The 23,062-nt window shown below is 29.9% G+C and overlaps 1 protein-coding gene across 2 annotated transcripts; it reads right to left on the bottom strand.

Annotated features, from left to right (window-relative positions):
* Positions 1-12,323: 12,323 nt before the first annotated feature.
* LOC108319256 (CBL-interacting serine/threonine-protein kinase 24) lies at positions 12,324-21,459 on the bottom strand. Of its 2 annotated transcripts, XM_052867188.1 has the most exons (14): positions 20,956-21,456; positions 20,181-20,243; positions 20,026-20,097; positions 19,740-19,847; positions 19,541-19,615; positions 19,376-19,429; positions 18,546-18,671; positions 17,601-17,690; positions 16,946-17,068; positions 16,651-16,773; positions 16,319-16,435; positions 15,827-15,883; positions 15,645-15,719; positions 12,324-12,838 (listed from the first exon to the last, which is right to left on the bottom strand). In XM_052867188.1, the coding sequence occupies exons 1-14, from the start codon at positions 21,136-21,138 to the stop codon at positions 12,743-12,745; spliced, it is 1,362 nt and encodes a 453-aa protein (XP_052723148.1). In that variant the 5' UTR covers positions 21,139-21,456; the 3' UTR covers positions 12,324-12,742. The 2 variants fall into 2 exon arrangements, 1 of the variants encoding a protein (XP_052723148.1); XR_008244842.1 differs by lacking the exons at positions 12,324-12,838; positions 15,645-15,719; positions 15,827-15,883 and having other exon boundaries at positions 16,530-16,773; positions 20,956-21,459.
* Positions 21,460-23,062: the final 1,603 nt, after the last annotated feature.

Below are 23,062 nucleotides of genomic sequence, written 5' to 3' on the forward strand. Positions count from 1 at the left end.
CAAAAAGGCAAGAACAAGAAAAAGACAAGGACCTGCTGCACCACTTTTCAGATCACAATTTACCTTCACTCTCTCTGTCTCTGTGCCTTCCCATTACCAGGGTTACTATTTCAATCACTTTGCCCTTTGCCATCTGGCTCAATGCTGCCATCAAGTTTTAACTTCTCTCCATTCTCATAAAAAATAGCTATGCATCATGAATATATGCGATTTAAGTACCTTTATGTGAAAAAACCTGTCAAAATAAAACCAGTTTTTTAACCAAGTTTCTATACTTCAAAGACATACTCTCTGAGAATGAATAATAAACAAGTCATTGTAATATGAAGAAATGTGCGTACTATTTAGCCAGAGGAGATTATAAGTTATTGCATATTATAGCTGCTGCATGCAGAAGAGAAGTGTGTATTGCTGGTGTGCTATAGTAGAAAAGAATATACCTTTTTACGTTTTCTTGATAATGCGCTTTCTTAATTAAGTAAATTTTATATGAGTTATTATAAAAAAATAACTTTAGATTTTCGTGAGTGATTCTTAGATTTAACAATACATTAGAAACTACAAAGTAGGATGAGAGTATTGTGTCATGCAATAATGATGATATGCGACTTTCGCAAACACGCAGGTCACCTAATCGATAAAGCAACGAGTATTAAAAGAACAAATTCTTAACTGCTTGATTACAATTTTTCAAGCAACAAAAAAGTAAGTGTAGAGTTTAAAAGAATGTGCAAAACTAGAAGAATTAATACGGATATGGAGATTAATAATTTATATTTGTTTTACCCAATAAAGAAAGTTGAGTACTTTTAAACCGAAAATTTTGAAGTCTATAACTTTTGGTCTTCCTTTCACCTTACCATTATCTAGATACATTTCATGTGCATTTGACCAAACACATGATTAATGATACTTTGTTACTTAAAAACGTGAAATTCGAATATGTTAACCACTCTATTTCCAATATATACTAAAAAATACATTAGAATATCATCCAATATGGATTCTAACATGAACTAAAAAATACATTAGAATATCATCCAATATGGATTCTAACATGAACTTGAATTGGACACACATGAAATTGTTACTAATAGATTATTTATGATTTTAGTTTGTGAAAAAAACCCTAACTTGATTATATGACAAAACCCCTAACTTTAATATTATAGCTTATACATCAAGATCAATTAATTATATGAACTTTATCGTAAACTTCTTTTTGATGATTTATAATGCAAACTATGATCAATAAGATTTGAATCTCAAATATTAGTGTTTTTTATTTGAATTTGGAAGTCAACTCAGCCCATCACGAGTTTAAACTAAGTTGAATTTAAAATAAATTAAAATTTTGATACAAACTAATTTTGAGTCTGACTTACTAAGAATTCAGTTTATTCGGATTTAATCCATGATAAGTCAAGTTAGCTCATCAACCCACTTAATTTTAAATTATATTACAAAAATAAAAATCTTAAACCTAAAATGTTTTCATTTTTTAAGAATTGATTTGAAGTAGTGTATACCGACAATGCAAATTGTGTTCCCCTCCCCAATAGTGTTGATAGTGCTCCATGTTACACAAGCAATGTAGACGTGCTTCGTGCTCTGCAAGCAGTGCAACCAAGCTCCACAAGCATATCGTGCTCCTAGCAGTCTATATTGTGTTTCTTGGCAAAGCAGACAATGCTTCGCAAGGAGTCCATGCTCCACAAGTAAACCGTGCTGCTTCCAATGATTAATGATATTACATTGTGCAATTATTTATTACAGAACAAAATGAATTATGAAACGACATATTATCAATATGTTCATAATAATTTGAGATAATTTATAATTATTTTGGATCAAAATTTATTTAAATTTTAACTAAAAAAATGTTATTTTTTTTAAAATTAAAAATATATATAATTAAATGAACCAACACAGTCCAGTGCGTCAAATTAGATTGATTCACTGAATCATTGAGTCTTATCTATTAGACACAATTTTTGTCTAAAGTTCAAATTCATGTGTATAACTCAATTAGATATTTCTGAAGTGGTTCATTGTATATTTCAGAATCAAGTCAGAATTGACTTCTTCCGTTTGATTGAGTAATTTTAAATAACAATAAGTCATTCATAAAAATATTTCAAAATAAATATTTTAACAATTACAATATTATATATATATATATATATATATATATATATATATATATTTTATTTTCTGATGTGCACAATATTTTTTTTATATTACTCTTTATTTTAAACTAAAATAATTATATTTCTACTTTTACTCCTTTAACGACGATTGTTAATTTAAATTTAAATATTTTATACATTAAAAAATTATTTTATCATTTAATCTTTTAATAACTATTTTTTATCTTTAAATAATTATTTATAATAAAAAAATTAATAATAAAAGATTATTTAAATTATTTTTTGATGGTTTCATAATATTTTTTAAAATAAAGTGATACATATACACATTTGTTTCTACTAGTATCTATACCTATGTATAAAGGAGATTTATCATTTTGTTTGACCACATTTTTTTTAAACTAAAATAATTATTTTATCAATTTTATATTTTTAAAATTTAACCACTTTTTAAAATTTGAACATTTTTTAAAATTTAAATATTTTTAATAATAAAACTACATACAAAATAAATAAAAATTATTTATATTTAATTTTTTTAATTATAAGAATAACAATAATAATTTTATTATGTTTTATTATCATAAAAAATAAGCACACAATCGTACATGTTTTCACTAAATTATATATATATATATATATATATATATATATATATATATATATATATATAATTATACTACTAAATATAATTAAATAAATATCTTTATATTCTATATTTACTATGCAATCGTATTAGGTTAGATTGATCCTATTTTAAAATATATGAATTCATTTCCAATGCAATTCTAATTTAGTACAGTGATTAAAAACGATTTTTCAATAAAAAGTATAAATTTATTAAGTTATATAGATTTGCAAGTCCTTACTTACACCTAGACAACATATTAACATTGAATAAAAATATCTTAATTTAACAAAACTGAAAAGTCAAATATATAATTAAATTTGTATACTGTGTCATATATAAAAATTTAACTACTAAATGGTCATATTCAAACAAATAATTTAGATTCTACATGATAACATGTCAAAATTTGTTTCCACCACCATGTTGAGTATCATAATGAACGTAGTAAATTGCAGGGTGGGTAAGTTAAGAATTAGGTAGGAAACCTGTACATATTAATTGGTCTTGGAGAATAAAATAACCTAATATTCCTGACCTAACCTTCGTCATCTTCGGATTCAAACCATGCTGGTAATAATAATCTTATCTTTTTCCCTTAGTACTAGTTACGTTAACCTGGTCATTGCCATGGTACCATATTATAATACAATGACATAAAATGTTATTAAGGTTTGGATCAACTATATAATGCGTCTTAGATCCATTTCTTCTTAAAATCAATAATAATATTATTTTATTTAAAAATACTAATTTATTAAACTAATGATATAGAAAATATATAAACAAACAAAATCACTAATTATTAAATATATAAATTTTGTTGTCTTCGTGTTTATTCATTACCCCTTTAAGAAAGTAATAATTTCAAAAGATACTTAATTAAACCTCATGATCTTTTATTGATTAAAAAAAAGATAACGTGTTAATATTGGTCTTGTTAGTAATATTTTATTTATTTTTTTATGTATATTTGAGATCGAGATCATTTCAATCAATAAACATGATGTCATCTTAGTCAAAGACATAATAATATAGTAATAAATAATGTTTAATTTAGGTAACAACAAAACAACAAATGTTTGTGAGTAAGATATTAAACAAATTTGATTAAGGTAGTTAAGTCATATGATTTAGGCTTATCTAAATAAAAACTCATAAATATAATATTAATATAATGTACGGATAAATTAATTATGTTTTATTATAACAGCATTATTATACTATTTGACACACAGATTACTTCAATATATAAAATGTCTTTAGACACATATCTTCTTTTGATATAGAGTGATTGAAAAATGTGAAGAAGAATCTTCGCATAATATATATAGTTTTATAAAAATATTTATATTTTTTTATTTATATCTTATAAATTTTTACTAAATTTTATTTATATTATATTATATATATATATATATATATATATATATATATATATATATATATATATAAACTTTCTAAAATACTAATGGTTTCTTCTAGAGTTTGTGTTTCTGTGTAGTAAAATTACAAGGTCGTTAAACAAAATATGATATAATACTTTTATTAAAATATAATATAAGCGTATCGTCAAATAGCTCTATATGGATCAATTACAAATGGATACAAGGTAAAAGAAACATCAAACAAATGTCTTTTTTAATAAACTGTACTACAAGAAACAAACACTTATTAATCCAAGACTTATAAGAAGATCATAGAATCAAATATTAGGATAAGTTGATTGTAATTGATATTTATATATCTACAAATGTTTTGGGTATATAAGAACTTTATTTTACACTTTTGTTTTTATCACTATCTTAATTTTCGTAATTTAGATTATCTGTAAAACAAGCAAAACTTGATTGTAAGTTACTTTATACTTGACACTTATAATATGCTTTCTATAGGTACTACGTGACTTAACCAATCAAATTCTAAGATACTATACATTAATTTGATAATCAAATATATTCTTTTAAATGTATATATGTTTGAATATATGTGCAAATAGTATGCATAATTAATTAATGTCATCTTCATAAAAAACCATCTCCTTACATATACGTCTTCATAATGTTTTGAAATTTTAAAACATATTAATTTCAACTCTTGGTTGAACAAAAATACATAAAGATAAAAAAGACTAAATGTTTTTGCCTAATTTTTGTTTGAGTAAAATTATATTAATTTGATAAAAAAAAATCAAACATTTGTCTTATTTGTTGAAAGGGGAGTCTTTCAACCTCTTAAAGCAAGTAAAGTGTGTGTGTTTTTAGGATGAAAATAGATATTATTTCTTAACAATGATAGTTAATGTTATTTTTTGGATGAATAGGTTGTTAGATTAGGTTAGGTTTCATGTAAAATAGGGTCTTTATTATTAGGGTGGTTGATCTGAGTTAAGGGCCAAAACTATATGAATATGGGTTTTTTTCATTGTTTTAATCGATTAAGCAAGCTAACTAATCAATTAAAACTGTGTAGAAATTTTAATCAATTAAAAAAATAACATAATTGATTAAAATGGTTTGAAAGCAGACAATTTGCTCTTTATTTTAATCGATTAAGAGAATGACCTAATATATTAAAATAGTGTAAACCTTAATCGATTATGAAAATAATATAATCGATTAAATATACAGTTTTGTGTCTACGTTTTATATATATATATATATATATATATATATATATATATATATATATATATATATATATATATATATATATATATATGTTCTAATTCTTCTATAGTCACAAAAAATATTATGAAAAGTGATCAAATTGAAACAAGAACATAGTTTTGAGTTGTCTACGAGCAATCTTGGATGCATCAACCATTATTTGAAGAAATTCAAGGTCTCTTAGAGTCCAAGGGTGAAAGAAAGATCAACCAAAGATATGCATTATCTTTCTTTGTAAAATCTGCACTTTTGGTTCACCATGTTTCTAGTTTCTTTGTGTATTCTTTATATTAGTCTTAGCTGAGCAGACAATACTTCTAAAAAGTGTATGTAATTTTTTTTTAGGTTGGCGTTTTTGTTGTATTTGAGAGTAATGAAAATATATTGAGTGTATCTTGTATATATTGTATGATTCTTGACTATCAAAGTTAGTGAATTCCTTTCAACTAAGGTTGTTGGAAGATAACTAGATGTAGACTTGTTTAGAGTCGAACCCATATAAATCTTGTGGTGTTTTCTTGCTTTATTCTTGTTTATTGCTTTGGAAGTTAAAGATCTTTTGAAAACAATACCAAACACCTAAATTTTTTTAAAAATCATTAAAAATTATTTTCAAACCACTTCATCTCCTCTTGAGTTGAGATATAATGTATATCAAAGTAATATTATTTTTGTTTAGGGAAAATATCTTGCTTAATAAAACCAATATATACATTATGAAGAAAAAAATAAACATTTTCAAAACCAACCAACTCATTCTACCACTTCTAAAGATTAAAAACATTTTACATTAGGTACTTCAAAATCCATACAATACTCATTTAGCATAAAATGATTTTTCACGTACTTAAAAACTAATACGATCATAACTTAATAACCTAACACATGCAAACCTTTATCATATTCCTACAATTGAATCTTACAAAGCATACATTAAGTTACTTTCTAAGAAGGAAAGGGTAGGAAGAAAGTACACAGAAGAAAACTAATATTATAAGTTTGGTGATTGGAATTTACCTAACTTGAATTCTACTATTTGTATAAAAATATTAAGGGATAATGACAATAACGGTACAGCTGAAACTAATTATAGCAATGTATTACAAAAGTATTTAAGAAATTGGTATCTAATTTTGTACAGATGTACAATAACAAGCGTTTTTTTAATGAATTTTATTTACATAAAAAAAATATTTGCAATTATTCACCGTATATACAGACAGATGTTTTCATCTATAATAAATAAGAAATATAATGATTATAAATAAGATTAATAATTAATAATAAGAAATGTTTATTGAAATATATTCTTACTTAATATAATTTTTCTACTTTCTTATGAATCAAATAATATTTTTAACAATGTCCTGTTTTTCTATCAATGAAACCACATCTTTAACCATTTTGAACAAGATAATGTAAAATAATGCTAAAGAACCTCTGAACACGATCATGGGATATGAATCTTTTAAAGAATAATTTATTTATTTATTGTTGGTGATCATTCTATTTGATTTAAATAGATTATCTCTGGGAAAACAGTAACTGTGTTCTCAAACAAAAAGAGTAAAATAATGAGAAAGAAAAGAGATGCATGCTTGTTCGAGGTTGAAAGCAGAGTTATCCTTTCGTTAACGAAAAAAATTAGCAGATATTGTGGTAATACTGAGACGAGTGGCACACAAAAGAACATTGAAACGACACCACTGCACTCCTTCAAGTCAGTGGAATCTCTCATCTCATCCCATGCATATCTAAGACATAGCAATAGCTATAGCTGTAGTACTTCATTCATTACATCTCTCTGCAAAAGCCAAAGGGTACCTTGTAAGCCTACATGCAGCTTTGTGTATGTATGTATGTATGTATATATGTATATATACCTACCTTGTAAGCCTACATGCAGCTTTGTGTATATCTATATTTGTTTTAGTCACACTCTTTCTTGTACCTACTGGACTGTTTTATCGCTACCCTTCTAATTAAGAATCAAAGATAAACTAATGGAGGTTAGTGGAAGCCTTGCCCAAAATAAAATGCGTAAATCATACAAATGCTGTGATATGTAGGTTTGTTAAAGAAATTTCTTAGAAAAAAGGAAAATCTATTTTAAGAGAACCGAAAGATTGTGTTACTCTCTCACTCACCTTACATTCTTGGGCGATTATATTATGTTCGTATTTCTGATTCTGATTCTGATTCTGATTCCTGGGTTAAAGTGATTTAGAACAGTGGGTTGAAGAGAAAGTGTGAATGTTTGAGCAGCTTGAAAGAGAATAGAAACAGTAACTAGTATGGGGATGAGGCTTCTATTGAATGAAGTGGTCCCTTGTGGAAAGAAAATAATAGTGATGGAATGGAGTGGAATTTGAATTGAGTTTTTGCCCACCATTTGTTTGTTGTATAGAGGCAAACAGTGTGTACACTGTGTAGCTGTAACATATAATAGTAGTATTAGTAATAGTATTATTGAGGAGCAGAGCCAAGTGCAAATGACCAAAAGCTCATGGCCACTCCTTAGATGATGACAAGGGAAAGATGGTGTAGTACTTCAATAATTTCAAAAGTTAGCATAGGGTAGTCAATTCAACCAGCAAAAGATGAAAAGAAACTGTGACTTCGGTCATTCACACTGAAAACCTCGAGTCAGAGCACCTGTTGCTCTTAAAACACTTCAAACACCAAACTCATCTTTTTGGGACCCTTCAATTTTTCATACATATCAATATCAATGATACCACATTCAATACCATCCCCCTTTTCAACCCTATTATTGCACAACCCATTCCTCCCATTTCTTTCTCCCACAACCCCATCTTCTAACTTCTCTGATTGATCGTTACTTTCTTATTTTTTTTAAGACTGATGGATTCTCCAAACGTATATCTCAGTGGACTAAAAACTTTTGTGACTCTGATTCTCATAATTTCCCTCACCTTATTTCCTTCCAATTCAGGTAAAACATACACACCATCATGAGTGTCCAAATATTTCTGTGTCAACATGATGGAATGAATAACTTGTGTGTGTCATTTCATTACTCGGTGTGATTAACATGATTATTATGTTCTTGACTTGACTTTGAACAGTAGGGTCAGGTTCAACGAAAGATGGGAAGGGTCTGAAGCAAAAGAAGTTAGTGTTGGGGTCAAGGCCTCCAAGGTGTTTGAACAAGTGCTTGAGTTGCAAACCTTGCATGGCTGCTCTAGTAATCTCTCCTCACCACAGGGTCAGTCACATTCACAAGGCAACAACAGCCCAAAGAGACGAGGGCTACTATCTTCTCTCTTGGAAATGCAAATGTGGTAACAAGTTCTTTCAGCCCTGAAATTAAGTTGATCATAAAAAAGCTTTTAGGTACACACTATAGCGGCTTGCCTATAGTTTATGCTTGAGCAATTTTCAGTGTAGTTGGTGTGTGTGCTGTGTAGTATGAACTAATTAACATTATCAACCTTCAATCAATCCCATATTAACTTGACTATAATATGTACTTGATTCTTTGTTCAAACTTTGGTTGATGTGGTTGACATTATACTTTGATGGATAGATAGTTGTTAGTTTTTTTAACCACAAGAGAACAAGGGAAACCCTGACATGCTAAAGGATGTACTAAGGAGACCCACTTGGTGTGAGGCTGAGCAACAAAACAAGGTTGGCCCCTCTGCAGAACTAAGCCAGCATTAACAACTGGGTCAAAATGAATCAAAGATGAGTGAGAAAGAAGTAGAAGGACACCTTACGAAAGAAAGGGTACATCGTATAAAGAATGTAAACAAAATTATGTTGGTCCAGATATCTTACACAATTACATATATTATTATTGCACAATACCATACACAAACCATTCGTCTCTGAAAACATTTTAAACCGCCAGATTTTTTGTGTAGTTGCCAAAAGAGAGTTTCTTTGGAAATATATGTTTCTTATGCTGGTATCAATATGAAAATTTTTTGTCAGATTACATTTCTTGTTTCATGAAGGTGTGTTGCTTTAGGTTTCTATATCCTCAATTCTTCTGTGAAAGAATTGTCCAAAACAATTTATGGTGTTTAGTGGTAGGTAGGTGTGGGTCTGACAATTTGAGCCTAGGCAGTGAAGGCTTACGAAATTCCGACAGAGAAGTGGAAGATTTTTGTGGCCATGGATGAGTCAAAATCATCCTTTCTGTGTTTATGGGAAAAAGCTAGGAACAATAAAACAAAAAATGTCTGTTCTCTCTTTATAAAATTTGTGGACTATTATCACTCAACGTTCCTAAGTTTTCATTGAGCCACGTCAGCATCTGCATACAGCAGTGAAAATTGAATAGAGAGGGTTTAATTGGCTCAATTTTACAAGTTTATGGGTCCAATTGAGAGAAAAAAAAACAATGACCCACTTAAGATTGAGGAACAAGTGAAGGTTTAAACCTATATATTACATATCTTGAATATAAACACGTAGAAATAACTAAAGGATAGCTTTAGAATTACAAATTTATATGTTCCCATAATAAAACAAACGAAAACCAAAAGATGAGCTAACACCGGTCATTCACAATGTCATTCACAATGTATTTAGTCACACACCAGACTTGGTAAATGCCACATTTTTTTAATACATGGTAACTCATATTTGCATATTTGAAATATTTGAAATCCATGTGAGTCTAAGTTTCATATCGGATAGAAATGAGAAAGTAGAACATTATATAAAGATGAAAGATCCATTAACTCATTGTCTTATGATTTTGGATAGAGAGTGATGTCAATCCCTTATATAGTTGAACTCAGTGTTTATGTCTTTCTGGTGAACTTCTTCCTTGATAGACCCAACATGATAAACATTCTCCTTCATAGACCCAACAACTCGTTCTCCCAAAACATTAGTGTTAAGTCGGACTTAGAAAAATGACCTATATAAATTTATTGTGTTAAAACTTTAAGTTAAAGATGATGTCAATTTCTTATCTGGAATAAACTCATTATTGATGTTCTATCTCTTCAAATTTTAGGAATGTAAATTAAATTTTAGGAAATTTTTAATTTGTTTTAAAATATCTTTTACATAAAGATAAAAATATATTTGTTTATTATTTATATTTAAAAAGTTAATATTGAGATAATGTTAATATTTAATATTACGGTTACCTTTTTATTTTATTAATAGAGTATATGAATAAAATAAATTGTATAGCATATATCTTCTATTTGCAAATTTTAACAATTATAAATTTTAACAATTATATGATACTTAAGCATTATTTCATTACTTTTATTCTGATATGAGTTCATTATGATGTCAGTCTCATAAAAGTATATTTGTTTACATTTATATTTAGAGAGTTAAGATTGAGATATTACTTATATTTAATATTAGGCCACTTTTAGTTTATTAATAGAGTATATGAATAAAATAAACTACAAAATCTTAATATATCTCTTCTATTTCCAAATTTCAACAGATTATCCATCACTTAAGCATTGTTTCATCACTCAAGCATCCAAAGTTACAAAATCTCCTTACAAACCCATCTCGTTTGAGCAACTAACCATTGTTTGAGTGATGAAAATTTCAGAGGACCCATGTACATAAAATAAATACTACTTTTTGAGTGTCGCTGAAGTGGCATATATTTCGAACAAAATAATTATGCAGATTTGGCAAAACTAATTTTCAGTCTCTCTTATTCATTTTAACCCATATTTAATATTAACGACAACTATACAAAGAATTAAAACCACAATTATATTTTTTGTTGCTTATAGGTATTTTCAACACTCCAATCTATCCAAACTAAAACACTCGTTAATTTGAAATCATACGTCATACTAGAAATTATTCATTCCATATGTTAGAAGTCTCACATCGACTACAGATAAGATCAATTTATAGTTTATAAGTGGGTACAAACCTCATCTTACAATATCAAAGTCATGGTTAGAGTCTATCCTAACGATATTTGTTGTTTGTTAGACATGTTGTTTCACCCGTTATCGGACCGCTATTGGACCACCCATTATCGATCAAAGATAAGGTCAATTCATGGTTTATAGTTTATAAGTGAGTGAAAACCTCATCCTACAAGCCGGTTTTGTGGGATTGAGTTAGACAGTTGTTTATTTATCAAGCAATAATAATTCCAAATTGGTAGAAAGAGCTAGAACCCCCTTTTCCAAAAAAAAGTCTTCATAACTCTAAGTTATACTACCTAACCAACCAAAACATTGATTATGAGATAGATCAATCGAAAGAAAACATTTTCCATTCATTAAACATGTGAAACCCTTTAATATTCACATGTAAAACCAAGAGGAAAAGGCAAGATAAGTTTAAAGTGAAGGAGAAAATAACCTAAAAATAAAGTATGATATAGTAAGATTGGTGTAACAGAAGAAAAGAATGGAAATCTATTTGGATAAAGGGTAAAAAATAGTTCTAAAAATTAAAGAAAAGACAAAAAGTATAAAGGAAATTATAATTTTTTCAAATGAATAACTAAATAGTATACACACATGTACTGATTGTTTTAATTTTTTTCAAATATATGTAACTATGAATATTAATTCAGCAGTGTGATTCAAAATGATACATTATTAAGCTTTGTCATCATCATAATTTTTTAAAATGTTATGAATTTAATAATGATATGTAAAGTAATTAAATATGAACGACTTTCCATGCAATAATGTCCTTTCACAAAAGGCCACGTAGCTCTACTTACAATATGATTCCAATGTGTTTTCAAATCAAATTCTCAATAAATTCAACAATGTCGTTTGTAGATGTGATCAGTTATTAACTTATTATCGCATGTCACAATTGCTGTTTGTGTAAGCAGAGATCATGCAGTCTAGACAGTGACCATACAAGTGGAAAAGTGGGAACGTACACTAGTGCTCCGACAAATCTCAAATAAAACGCGTAATTTTGGGTTCAGTACATTTGGACCCCACAAAATCATGGTAGTACTATGGTTAAAAATATAATTACGTTAACATTTACATACTCAAATCTGAGTAGATTTAACTTCATACTTAATCAAACACGTATTTTGTTTTTATTCTTTATACATTTCTCCCAGAACCCAATGATGGATGGATTTTGTAAACCATCGTGGGGTAGATTTATTAAGCCAAGCCAAGCCATGTGGTAAGTTGACAACGACACCCGTTCACAATACTATTCATGCATTGCACGTTGCATTATGATAGCAACAAAGCTTGTCAGCTTTTTAGGATACTCGGAGACCAGCTGAAGCTCTCGGTGCACTTCTAAGCAGATTTGCATCGTTCATAACTTCAAGGATTGGATTATACAGTCATTTGCTTAAGCGTGTTAGAATTTGGAATGGTCCCTGCCGGTCTCCAAATAATGTTTCCGAGTTTGGAACAAAAACTCTTGTAAAACTGCAAAAAAGTACAGATATAAGTTACTGTCAGTTTATCTGCATGCAAATATAAATATATGTGCATATTAGGCTGCATTTACAAATGTTTAAAGTAGGTATACAAACCTGAGAAGCGAAAAGAAAAATACACTCCTTCTGGAAATAGGATTAAACGTTGGGTAGCACAATCGAATTAATAAATAAAGCAAGTGGGTTTGGTAAGTAACAAGCTTTAGACTATCTTATTTAAGTAACTTAGATCAAATTAAAATGTTTGATAACAAAATTTATTTAACGAGCTTATAACTTTAAAAAATTGTGAATTATCTAGCATGTTTGTTTTTTCATTTAAACCCCACTTAAGATAAAGGCATGAATGGAGAAGAAGAAAATGAGCAAAAATATGCAAAGATAATTTCAAGAGTAACAAAGCTAAAATAGTTGGATGATTTATTGCCATTTTGGACTTTAGTTGTATTTGTATTAGACCTAAAATTGGGCTCCAATTAAAGACTTATTCAAGCCCAATTGGAGTACCAAACTTTTGGCCGGAGAGAAGAGAGGAGAAAGCATGACAAGTGTGACCCAAACATATAAGATCTAATACAAACAGGGAAAACATGAGACAAATCTAGATCTAGGATTTATTTAACTTGAATTTCTCTCTCAGTTAGCCATTGCATTTTCTCCCAAGAAGGCTATACACAGTCAGCTCTTTTTCCTAATGAACTTTGAGATATATGAAATTTAAGAGTTACCCTAAAACATTGTCTCTTTGGTGAGAGTGATTTTCCTTCTTTAAGTCTTATCTTGATATCTCGGAATTCAAGTAACAATTCTCCATGATACTTATCGTGAAGATGAAGATTCAACTTCGGATAGAGTGTAATTCTTCCATTTCGTAAGTCTTCTCAACCTTTTCTATTTGAATTCCATTACTTGTTCTTGTATTGTTTTTTTATGTTCTTGTCTTACTTTCTTATAACTCCCGTTCAATCTAATTCTTAATTTGTTGAGTTTAGGAGAGCATAATCTCTTTGGTAAGAGTGATTTTCCTTCTTTAGGTCTTATCTTGATATCTTACTATTCAAGTGACGATTCCGATTCTTCATGACATTTATCTTGAAGATGAAGATTCAACTTCATGTGACGTGCAATTTTGCTATCTCATAAGGCCTCTCCACCTTTTTTATTTGAATTCTTCTATTGCTTGTTCTCGAATCGTTGTTCTTATGTTTTTGTCTTACTTTCTTATACCTCATGCCTAATCCAATTCGTAATTCGTTCCAGATTGTGTTTTTATGTCCTTAGTTCGACTCGTATCTTCTTGTCTTGTTCTCAATTCATATACATTGTTCTTGTGATGTAATCATTGATTCAAGTCTCTCATAGATTCAATTCATGACTTAAGTCAAGGATGAGATTCTAACTTGTGATCTAGATTTCTTGCTATCATATGTTTCTATTTTTAAGCTTCCAATACCCACAAGTATTCTCAAATTCCGAAACACTTTCAACATGAATCCATGAGTCTGGAGTCATTCATGTTTAACCGATTCCAAGGTGTAGTCACACAGGATGGTATATATAGCTTACAAGTTTGTAGGTTCTTTTTTTTTTCCTTTTTTATTCTTAATAATTTTATACACTTCCTGATCATTTTTATGTTACCTTCTGTAACTAATTTAAATTTTAATAAAAAAATTATCTTTAAAAAGTTAATAAAAATTAAAAATCAACTAAAAGTTTACAATTTTTTTGTTATTTTATATTTATTAGATATGTCATTAACTAGTTTTATCCAACACTTTTAATTGAAAAAGTAATTGTATAAGCTTCACTTTTACTTTAATAGCCAGCTTTTAAGTTCGTGTATTAACTAGTTTCTCGAGCAAGGTCGTAAAAAATGATTTAGTTGTTGTTGATAGAGTGTTAATGGTGCACACATACATTGAGATTTAAGTTTATAAGTAAAATAACTACTTAAAAAATTCAGCCCTCTCTCAACTTCAAAGCATGAATTTCATTTTATTTCTTACATAGGGTGGTTGGAAGTTTTGATGGACATATGACTATCAAACGGGGAATAATTATCAAAATGTAGCATACCATGATGCAGTGAGTAAAACCCATGGTCGCATAATATAACCCAGAATTTCTCTAATCTTACGTAACAAAATCAAGTCAATCATAAATAACACTGATAAGGAAAGGATAAGACATAATATCGGATAACAGTAAAATTTCACAAAGCCAGAAAACTAATAATTAGCATATGGGCTTGCTCATCTCAATTCCAGTACCGTTGGACATCGACATCAAACCCAACATTGGACTTCAGAAATTGACTCCATCTATGATAGTGTTGATTAACGCACAACCAAATTCCTTATTCTGCACTATGCCTAAAATAGTTGTGTTCACCATGTAGCTGTACCAAAGTATTTTCTTTTTGTAATTGATGACTGACAAAAGTCAGTAACTAACTACCAGTAATTAGATTAACTTAAGAATTAAAAATTAAAACATGGGATGATGAGTTCCTAAGATGGGGAAAAACAAATAATGCAGCCATATGGAGCTATTAAATTTGAGTACGAAACAAATGATAATTCTTAATGAGTTTCTTCCCTCTCTTTTTAACTAAGTTGGAACACGAATATTGATAAGCAAAAAGGATGTCACTCTACGTGCTTGTATGAACAACTGTGCTGGTAATTCCCCCTTTTAGCATTAGCCATATTTTATTTTGGTGATTCCCATGGCATAGCTTGAAAGCATTTGAGAAATAAAAAATGTAGATAAGTGTAGATATTGAAGCTAACCTTGTGGTAGTCAAAAGTGTCCCCAGCTGCCTTCCGAATATCAACCATGAAAAGGGATGGAGCGACTTCAAAAACCTTTCAAGAAAAAACAAACATGATTTAACCATATGATCAAGCAGAAATAAAAATTTTCACATAAAAAATAACAAACACGACAGAGACAAAAAGAAAAAACAAACAACCTCCAAGACCACCGCAAGTTGCCCAACCTTGTTTACAGAAACACCTTCTAGCCTCACCTACAAGAAAATTACATTTAGGGAAATGATAGGAAAAGAAAATAAAAGCGAGAGACACATTTATTTTCAGAATAAAGTACAAAAATCCCTAGCTGGTCTTAAAATTAGAGAACCAAATAATCACCTGTTTTGAATTAGCAATCCCTACTTAGGGATATGTAATGTGATTGAAACAATACTGTAAATTGGCTAATATGACACGATAGACATTGCAGACTAATTTAACAATAGTTAATTAGAGCAGAAAAAGCGACAAACAACAAAGATTGCATTGATATATGATGACAATAGGATTAAATGAAAGTGCGTCTGTTCATAATTCTGTAAAAAAATGTCTGGTACATCACACTACCATTTATTATCAGCTTAAGGCATCTTGAGCCAATGGATTATCCACTCAACATTATAGCACAAAGTAGAGAACTGAAGTTATACCTTGTAATTGCGAGAATGGACCTTAAGACCCATTGACTCTGCAACAGCTTCAACAGAAGAAATTATAACTTTTGCTGGTTTACGGGAGACAAAACGTGTTTGTCGCTTTACATAATCCTGTTAGAACAGCAAAAGCATATCAATTGGGGCAATGCATCAGACAACCTTGAAAAAATTACTCTCAGCCAACTTGCCCCCCTTTGATTCAAACCTGAAATCAGATGCCCTCTAATGCCCACCTAGGCGGGTGGAAGTATAAAATGTTACATGGCAGCCAGAGACATAGAGGAACCAGGAGATTGTAGGGCAGGAAGATGAAACTAAAACAATACCTGGTGCCTATCAAACAATGGTGAAAGATTCAATCCTTGTGATAAGGAAATCATCTCAAATGCATTCATTATGAAAGGACCTCCTCCCTCGGTAATTTCTGACTTTTCAGCAACATATTGGTCCTATAAAAATGTAAAAGTGCCAACTACCCAGATCAGTGAATCAAAGCACTTAAGCTGTTGGATAACTAGCAAAACATATTGTAGACTTACAATGTATTTGCAGCTATGGACATACCGTTGCAAAAATAAATTTTGTTTGTATAAATTGAATAGAACAAAAAAAACAGCAAACCTCAATATCATCAAAAACAGCCCGAACATCATCCAAATTTACTTGCTCACATTCCTTGAGTTTGACAGGAAAATAGTTTTTCTGGAACCATGGAACTTTCCTTATTTCTTCAATTTTCACCCTCTGCACTTCCATAATTGAATTGGAATTAATAAGAATAATCTATTTAATTCACAACTAATTTGCAATAATCAGGAGTAAAATTTCCCAGATAGGGTAATCCTTATACAAGTAGTAAAAAATGTCTATACATACAAAAATATATTTATTTTAGTGTCAGCAAAAATTATGAAACCTTACAGAAGCATAAAAATGCCACAAAACTGAAAAGTGGACCATAACTGATAGTAACATCCTTTAATGAGAAGAAAATCATTTATTGTCTCAATTTTTACTATTTTCAATTTTTATGTTTCTGAAATAAGGAAAAAAGAAAAACCAAAAAATTAAAAGAAAAAAGTATTATACTTGTTTCACAGAACTCACTACATAGTTGCATTGTCGTAGGAATAAACACACTTGTAATGTAACTATGAAAATGTATCAGGATAATCAGTTAGAAGCGCACACACTTCATAACAAAGCATAATGCGTGTATGCCTGTATTAGGAGCTATAACAAATTACATCTTGAAGAAATGAAAAACTGTACTCACTGTTTCTGGATTAGGATCTAGAATTTTATGTATGAATGACTTTGTCTCAGCAGAAAACCAGAATGGGCAGACATACTCTGCAGCATTGATCTACAAGTTCAAATAAAAAGAAAATTCAATAACAAGTTAACAGCTGGTTAACAATTTACATCTGCCAATAGTCCTAAAATGAACATTAAACACACTCACAAAAGATTCTTCATGGTATCTAATAAGAAAGACAAGACAGTCAATTTTTCATAAAAGTAAATGGTAAAAGCCAGAGGGATTACTATTCTTCAGCCAAGACTCAGCTTAATCCTCAACCATACAAAATAGAATCCCTTCCCGCACCCACCCATTCCCTCCAAAAATCTACACACACTACTGTTGCCTAAGCATATCAATGTCTCCCTTATTAACACCAATCTGTCCACCTAATTACTTTCTCACATTTACCTTCTTAATAATCAGGTTCAAAACAAGTTTTCAACAAATGAAGCTCTACTACATAATAAGCATGACCATAAGAACAATGCATCTCACCTTTTCACATTACATAATAGAGCATGTAAACAACTACTAAAGCTTGAATAACCCATTAAAGATAAATGCTGGCAGCAGAAATATTTTCAACCTTGGCAATTTTACTGTCACCTCTAAAACTCTGCGTGAATTTAGTAGCTTATTTTATTTTTGTCCATATCAATTATTAAGGTTGTTTGATTAGGATCTTGTTATTAACACTTCAATTACAAGAATGTTATATAATTGTTTCTTATTATTTTAAAAGACTATTTTCTCTTCAGTGAGAATAGTTCAGGATTTAAAATATAAATAAAGTTCCAAAGTAGTTAAAAGTGATGCTCCACTGATCTTTTCTATTACATTCACAACCAATATTTTTCACTCTTCTCTCTAGCTCTTTCAAGTATACTTCCAGGTTATAATGGAAAGGTAGAATACCCTTCTGTACAAAGTTGGAAGGTCAGGCTCCTCAAAAGGAAGATATCCGGCTAGTAGAACATATAGGATGACCCCACATGACCAAACGTCAGCTGCAGCACCATTATATCCTCGATTTCCGATCACCTACAAAAGATCATTTAAGTGAGAAACCAAAGCACATAATGATAAATGAAATTTATTGCAATAAGGGGAAAATAATCAAATTTATACGAACTCATAATTAAATCACTTAGAAGAAACAGTCAAATTGCAACCTAAATTAACTATCTCACCTTAGACATATAAATTGAATATATCAATGTCATGAGATGAAAAAAAATGCAATAGTTACAAATCCAATCATTAAATGTATAAATAATTAACTGTGAAGACACCTCTTGTTCCAAGATAAGGGTTTGAGAGTAAGGTCTAATATTTACCCTATGTATTGAATCAGACTTCTTTAACTTTCAAGTGGACTAATTTCTTATTTCTCATGTCATCCTTAATTCCTCTTTTTTAATATATATATATATATATATATATATATATATATATATATATATATATATATATATATTATCCTCATATCAGTCTTGAATATCTCTTATAATCTATATATATTAATATTTATGCTGAATTTAGAGAAAAATAAAAAGGTCGTAATGCAGAGAAGAGAACACCTCAACTGGCTACTATTTTCATCACTGGTGATTTGTCCATAAGACCGTAAATAAACTTGATAAAGAGAATTATATCAAAACATCAATCTGAGCCCATAGGAAAAGGATTAAAAGATAAAGGCAATAATTAGGAATGACATTGGAGTTGTGTATAATTAATTTTACCTCAGGGGCAACATAATTTGGGGTCCCACAAGTGGTGTGAAGAAGGCCAACACCCTACAAGAAAGACACAGAAAAGGATGGGATGGAGCCATTAGTTCTGCAGCTTCTGCTATTTCCAAAAATCTTTATTCTGAGACTAGGAAAAATAAGATGCCAGTTTATTACCTTTTCAGTCAATGCACTCAATCCAAAGTCAGAAACTTTCAAATTTCCAAAAGCATCGAGAAGGAGGTTTTCAGGCTATCAAAAGAGAAGAGAAATAAATTGATCAAGACAAAAACAAAAGAAGGTTAAAACATTTACCTCAGCAAGAACATAAACACGGACACACACACATATACATATACTATATACTGCCTTTCACCTTCAGGTCTCTATGGTACACACCCTTTTTATGACAATGATCAATAGCGTCTATAAGTTGTTGAAAATAGCGTCTAGATTCATTTTCAGAAAGCCTTCCCTGCTGAACCTACAGATCCAAAAGCAGTGTAATTGTAACATATATAACAAACAAAATCTAATAAAAAGCCTAATCAAATCATTAACATTAATCTGTTAGCATCTCAACAGTGATTACAAATTTTAAGGTCAGACTTGAGAATTGTCAAAGTTTAGAAGAATCATAATATATAAACATAAAAACTTACAATTTTGTCATATAGTTCCCCTCCCATCACAAATTCAAGGATTATGTAAATCTTGGTCTGGCTAGCCAAAACCTAAAATTTGAGAACAATGTGAGAAATACAAGAGGGAGAAAGATGGTGTAAATCCTGATGTATTAAGATATCTCTAGACATACCTCGTGCAATCTAACTATATTAGGATGCCTGACAATCTTCATAATCGATATCTCTCTTTTAATCTATGATAACATGTTTCAAGTTAGAAGAGCTAGTACCAAAGGATGAAAAGAATTACAACAAGCATTCAGTACAACGAACTGCATCAATATTCTGGCATAAATGCACAGGCAAGCATATAGATTTAGATGCACAACTTTGACTGCAAATTTAAAATATGAATGTAAAAATAATATCAGACTAATGATAACAATGATATTATTATCATTATATTACTTGTATTTATTTAAACAAGTCAATATTCGGGGTCTAAAAGTCATTTTGAACGGTGCAGAGCTTTAACTTTTTTACCAAACAGGTTTTTCTAATAAAATCTTCACTTGACTAATTTTGGAAATAGGTTTGATCAAGGCCCGAGGGATAGACAATGTCATATGCCTCAAAATCAGCCTCTCCCGCAAGCAACCTGACCATTTCCGTCTCCAGCAATTGACATTCCCTCTGATTCTCCTTCTCACGAACCAAATACAATCTAGCCCATAATATTTTCACCTCTAGTTTATTTTAATTTTGTTATTTCGTTTTTTGGATACCAATTGAAGAATGTAAAGAAAGGCTTGACCTCACTCTCGTTATTAACAACATGAATTCGAAGGAACGGCAAACCAAACAAGACTCAAAAGTTAAAACCCAAAACATAAAGGTTATAAATCAATATAATGGAAATTGAACACATAAGTTCCCTATGGAGAAGTTGAAAGTAACAAGGTCAACCTGCTCAACCATTCTGTGCTGGAGAATGGTGGTCTTAGCCATAGTTTTAATGGCCACGCTCTCCCCTGTTTCAGAATTTCTGGCGAACTTGACCTTGGCGAACGTGCCTTCACCAATAGTTCGCCCCACCTCATACTTCCCGATCTTTCTCCTGACATTCATGTTTTTTCGACGTTCATTCATTCACAATTTCAGCTCCTCGTGGCGAATTCCGATTCAGAGAAGATGACCTAGAGACGGAATTGGCTCCCAATGAATTTCAGAGAACAGAACGCTATTCAGTTGTTGGAGACCACCAGTATTATTCTGGAACCTGATCCTCGCGTAGCATAGGACGTTCGAGGAGAAAAGAAAAGATCGCAGAGAGTTGGAATATTCTGGAATTGGAAAGAAATAAAGAAGCGAAGGAAGTAGCAGTTCATATAAGAATGGAGTTAGCTCAAAAAGGAGACACGTGAGAAATGAGAAACGAGAAAGAGAAAAAAAAAAGGCGTGGCAAGTGGCCAATGTCTCCATCGTCTTAAGCCTCAGTTTTAGCACGCGTATATAAAAGAAAATAGACCTTTGTAGCGTAAACCTTTTACACATAGTTAAATATGAATAATGCGAGAAAAGTAGAAAATAAATAAAATAAAAATTACATAGGATAAATACAGATATGTTGTTTAAATCAATAGAAGTGAAATAATGTATCTACTGTTTTGTTTGGATGAATGAAAAAAAAATAAGAAAAAGAAAAAAAGTTTATTTTTTACTAATTAAAAAATCAATTTCCCAATTCGAACCTATGATCATAAAGTTAAGAGCTTTACTCTAGTGAAGGTTCTTACTCTTAAACTCTTATTGATCCCAACTTGAAATACTTTTTGAGATACTTCGTGTCCCAATTGAATCATTAAAGCCTAGCTAAACACCGAAAACTACCTAAGAAAGATAAACAAGCGTATAAAATAAATTCTCACATAATTAAGTTGATGACAGGAAAAAATGGTTCATGAACTCTGTCTCACTCTTATTTAAAAGAAAAGTGAAAAAAATGGTCCATGAACTTTATCAATTGCATCCCCTGCTAAGATATGTATCCCAAGGTTATAGATTATGTATCACTCCTCAAACTTAGGGTCACGTCACAAGAGGTGCAAAGAACACCTCATCCAAAGAAATAATTTTTCCTTTCGTTTAAAGACTCCATTTAACTCTTTTAGTTCCTCGAGTCTAAGGACCAATGTATGCCATTTGTCGATAACACCTCAACCAAATAATTTTTTTTTCTTTCATTCAAAGACTCTCTACATCGCTCCTTGAACTCCTAAAGTCTAGGAGGCAAGTATACAAAGTGTGTCGAGAACAACTTGAAATGAATTAACCATTACCTCCTTGAGTTAAAGCTTTAAATAATATTACATGCTAATAGGCGAATTATGTATATAATGGGACTATCACTCTATTAATGTTGACACCTAAGAACAAGGTGGTTCAACTGCATTGTGTAAAGTACTTTAATTTCACTGTGATATAACCTTACAAAATTGACTTAGAATTTACACTCACTCTTATGTCTAACACTTTATATTATTAAGTACATTAATAAAAAGTTATTGTTTCACTGATAATATATAATATATGTTTTTATTGGATAAAGATTACACTGATACTTTTTCTATTATTTGTATTTCACTCGATGTCAATCACTTGTACTTTTAAAGTCTTCTTTCTTTTAAACACTTTGATATTCAAGTCAGTATCCGGTTAAGGCATAATTTTGACTTTTTTGAAATGTGATAAAAATTTATATTGAGTGTTTCATCTAAAACATACAATCAGGCAATGTTGAGAAAGATGATCTACCAAATGAACTAATCAAGAGATGAGAAAGACTTGAAGAATATGAGTGATCAATATCAAGTAAAATACAAAATGTAGAAAAAATATCAATGTAATATCCATCCTACACGAATATTTTGACACTTAACATGTGACCTTTGTTATAAATATTGTAAATTAACACATTATGTGATGAAGAACCAAAAGAAAAAATTATATTGATATTATTAGAACACATAATATTTATCTTTATCATTGATTACATTACTTATTTATAAAACAA

This window comes from Vigna angularis, chromosome 1 (assembly GCF_016808095.1).
Source record: "Vigna angularis cultivar LongXiaoDou No.4 chromosome 1, ASM1680809v1, whole genome shotgun sequence".
NCBI lineage: Eukaryota > Viridiplantae > Streptophyta > Magnoliopsida > Fabales > Fabaceae > Vigna > Vigna angularis.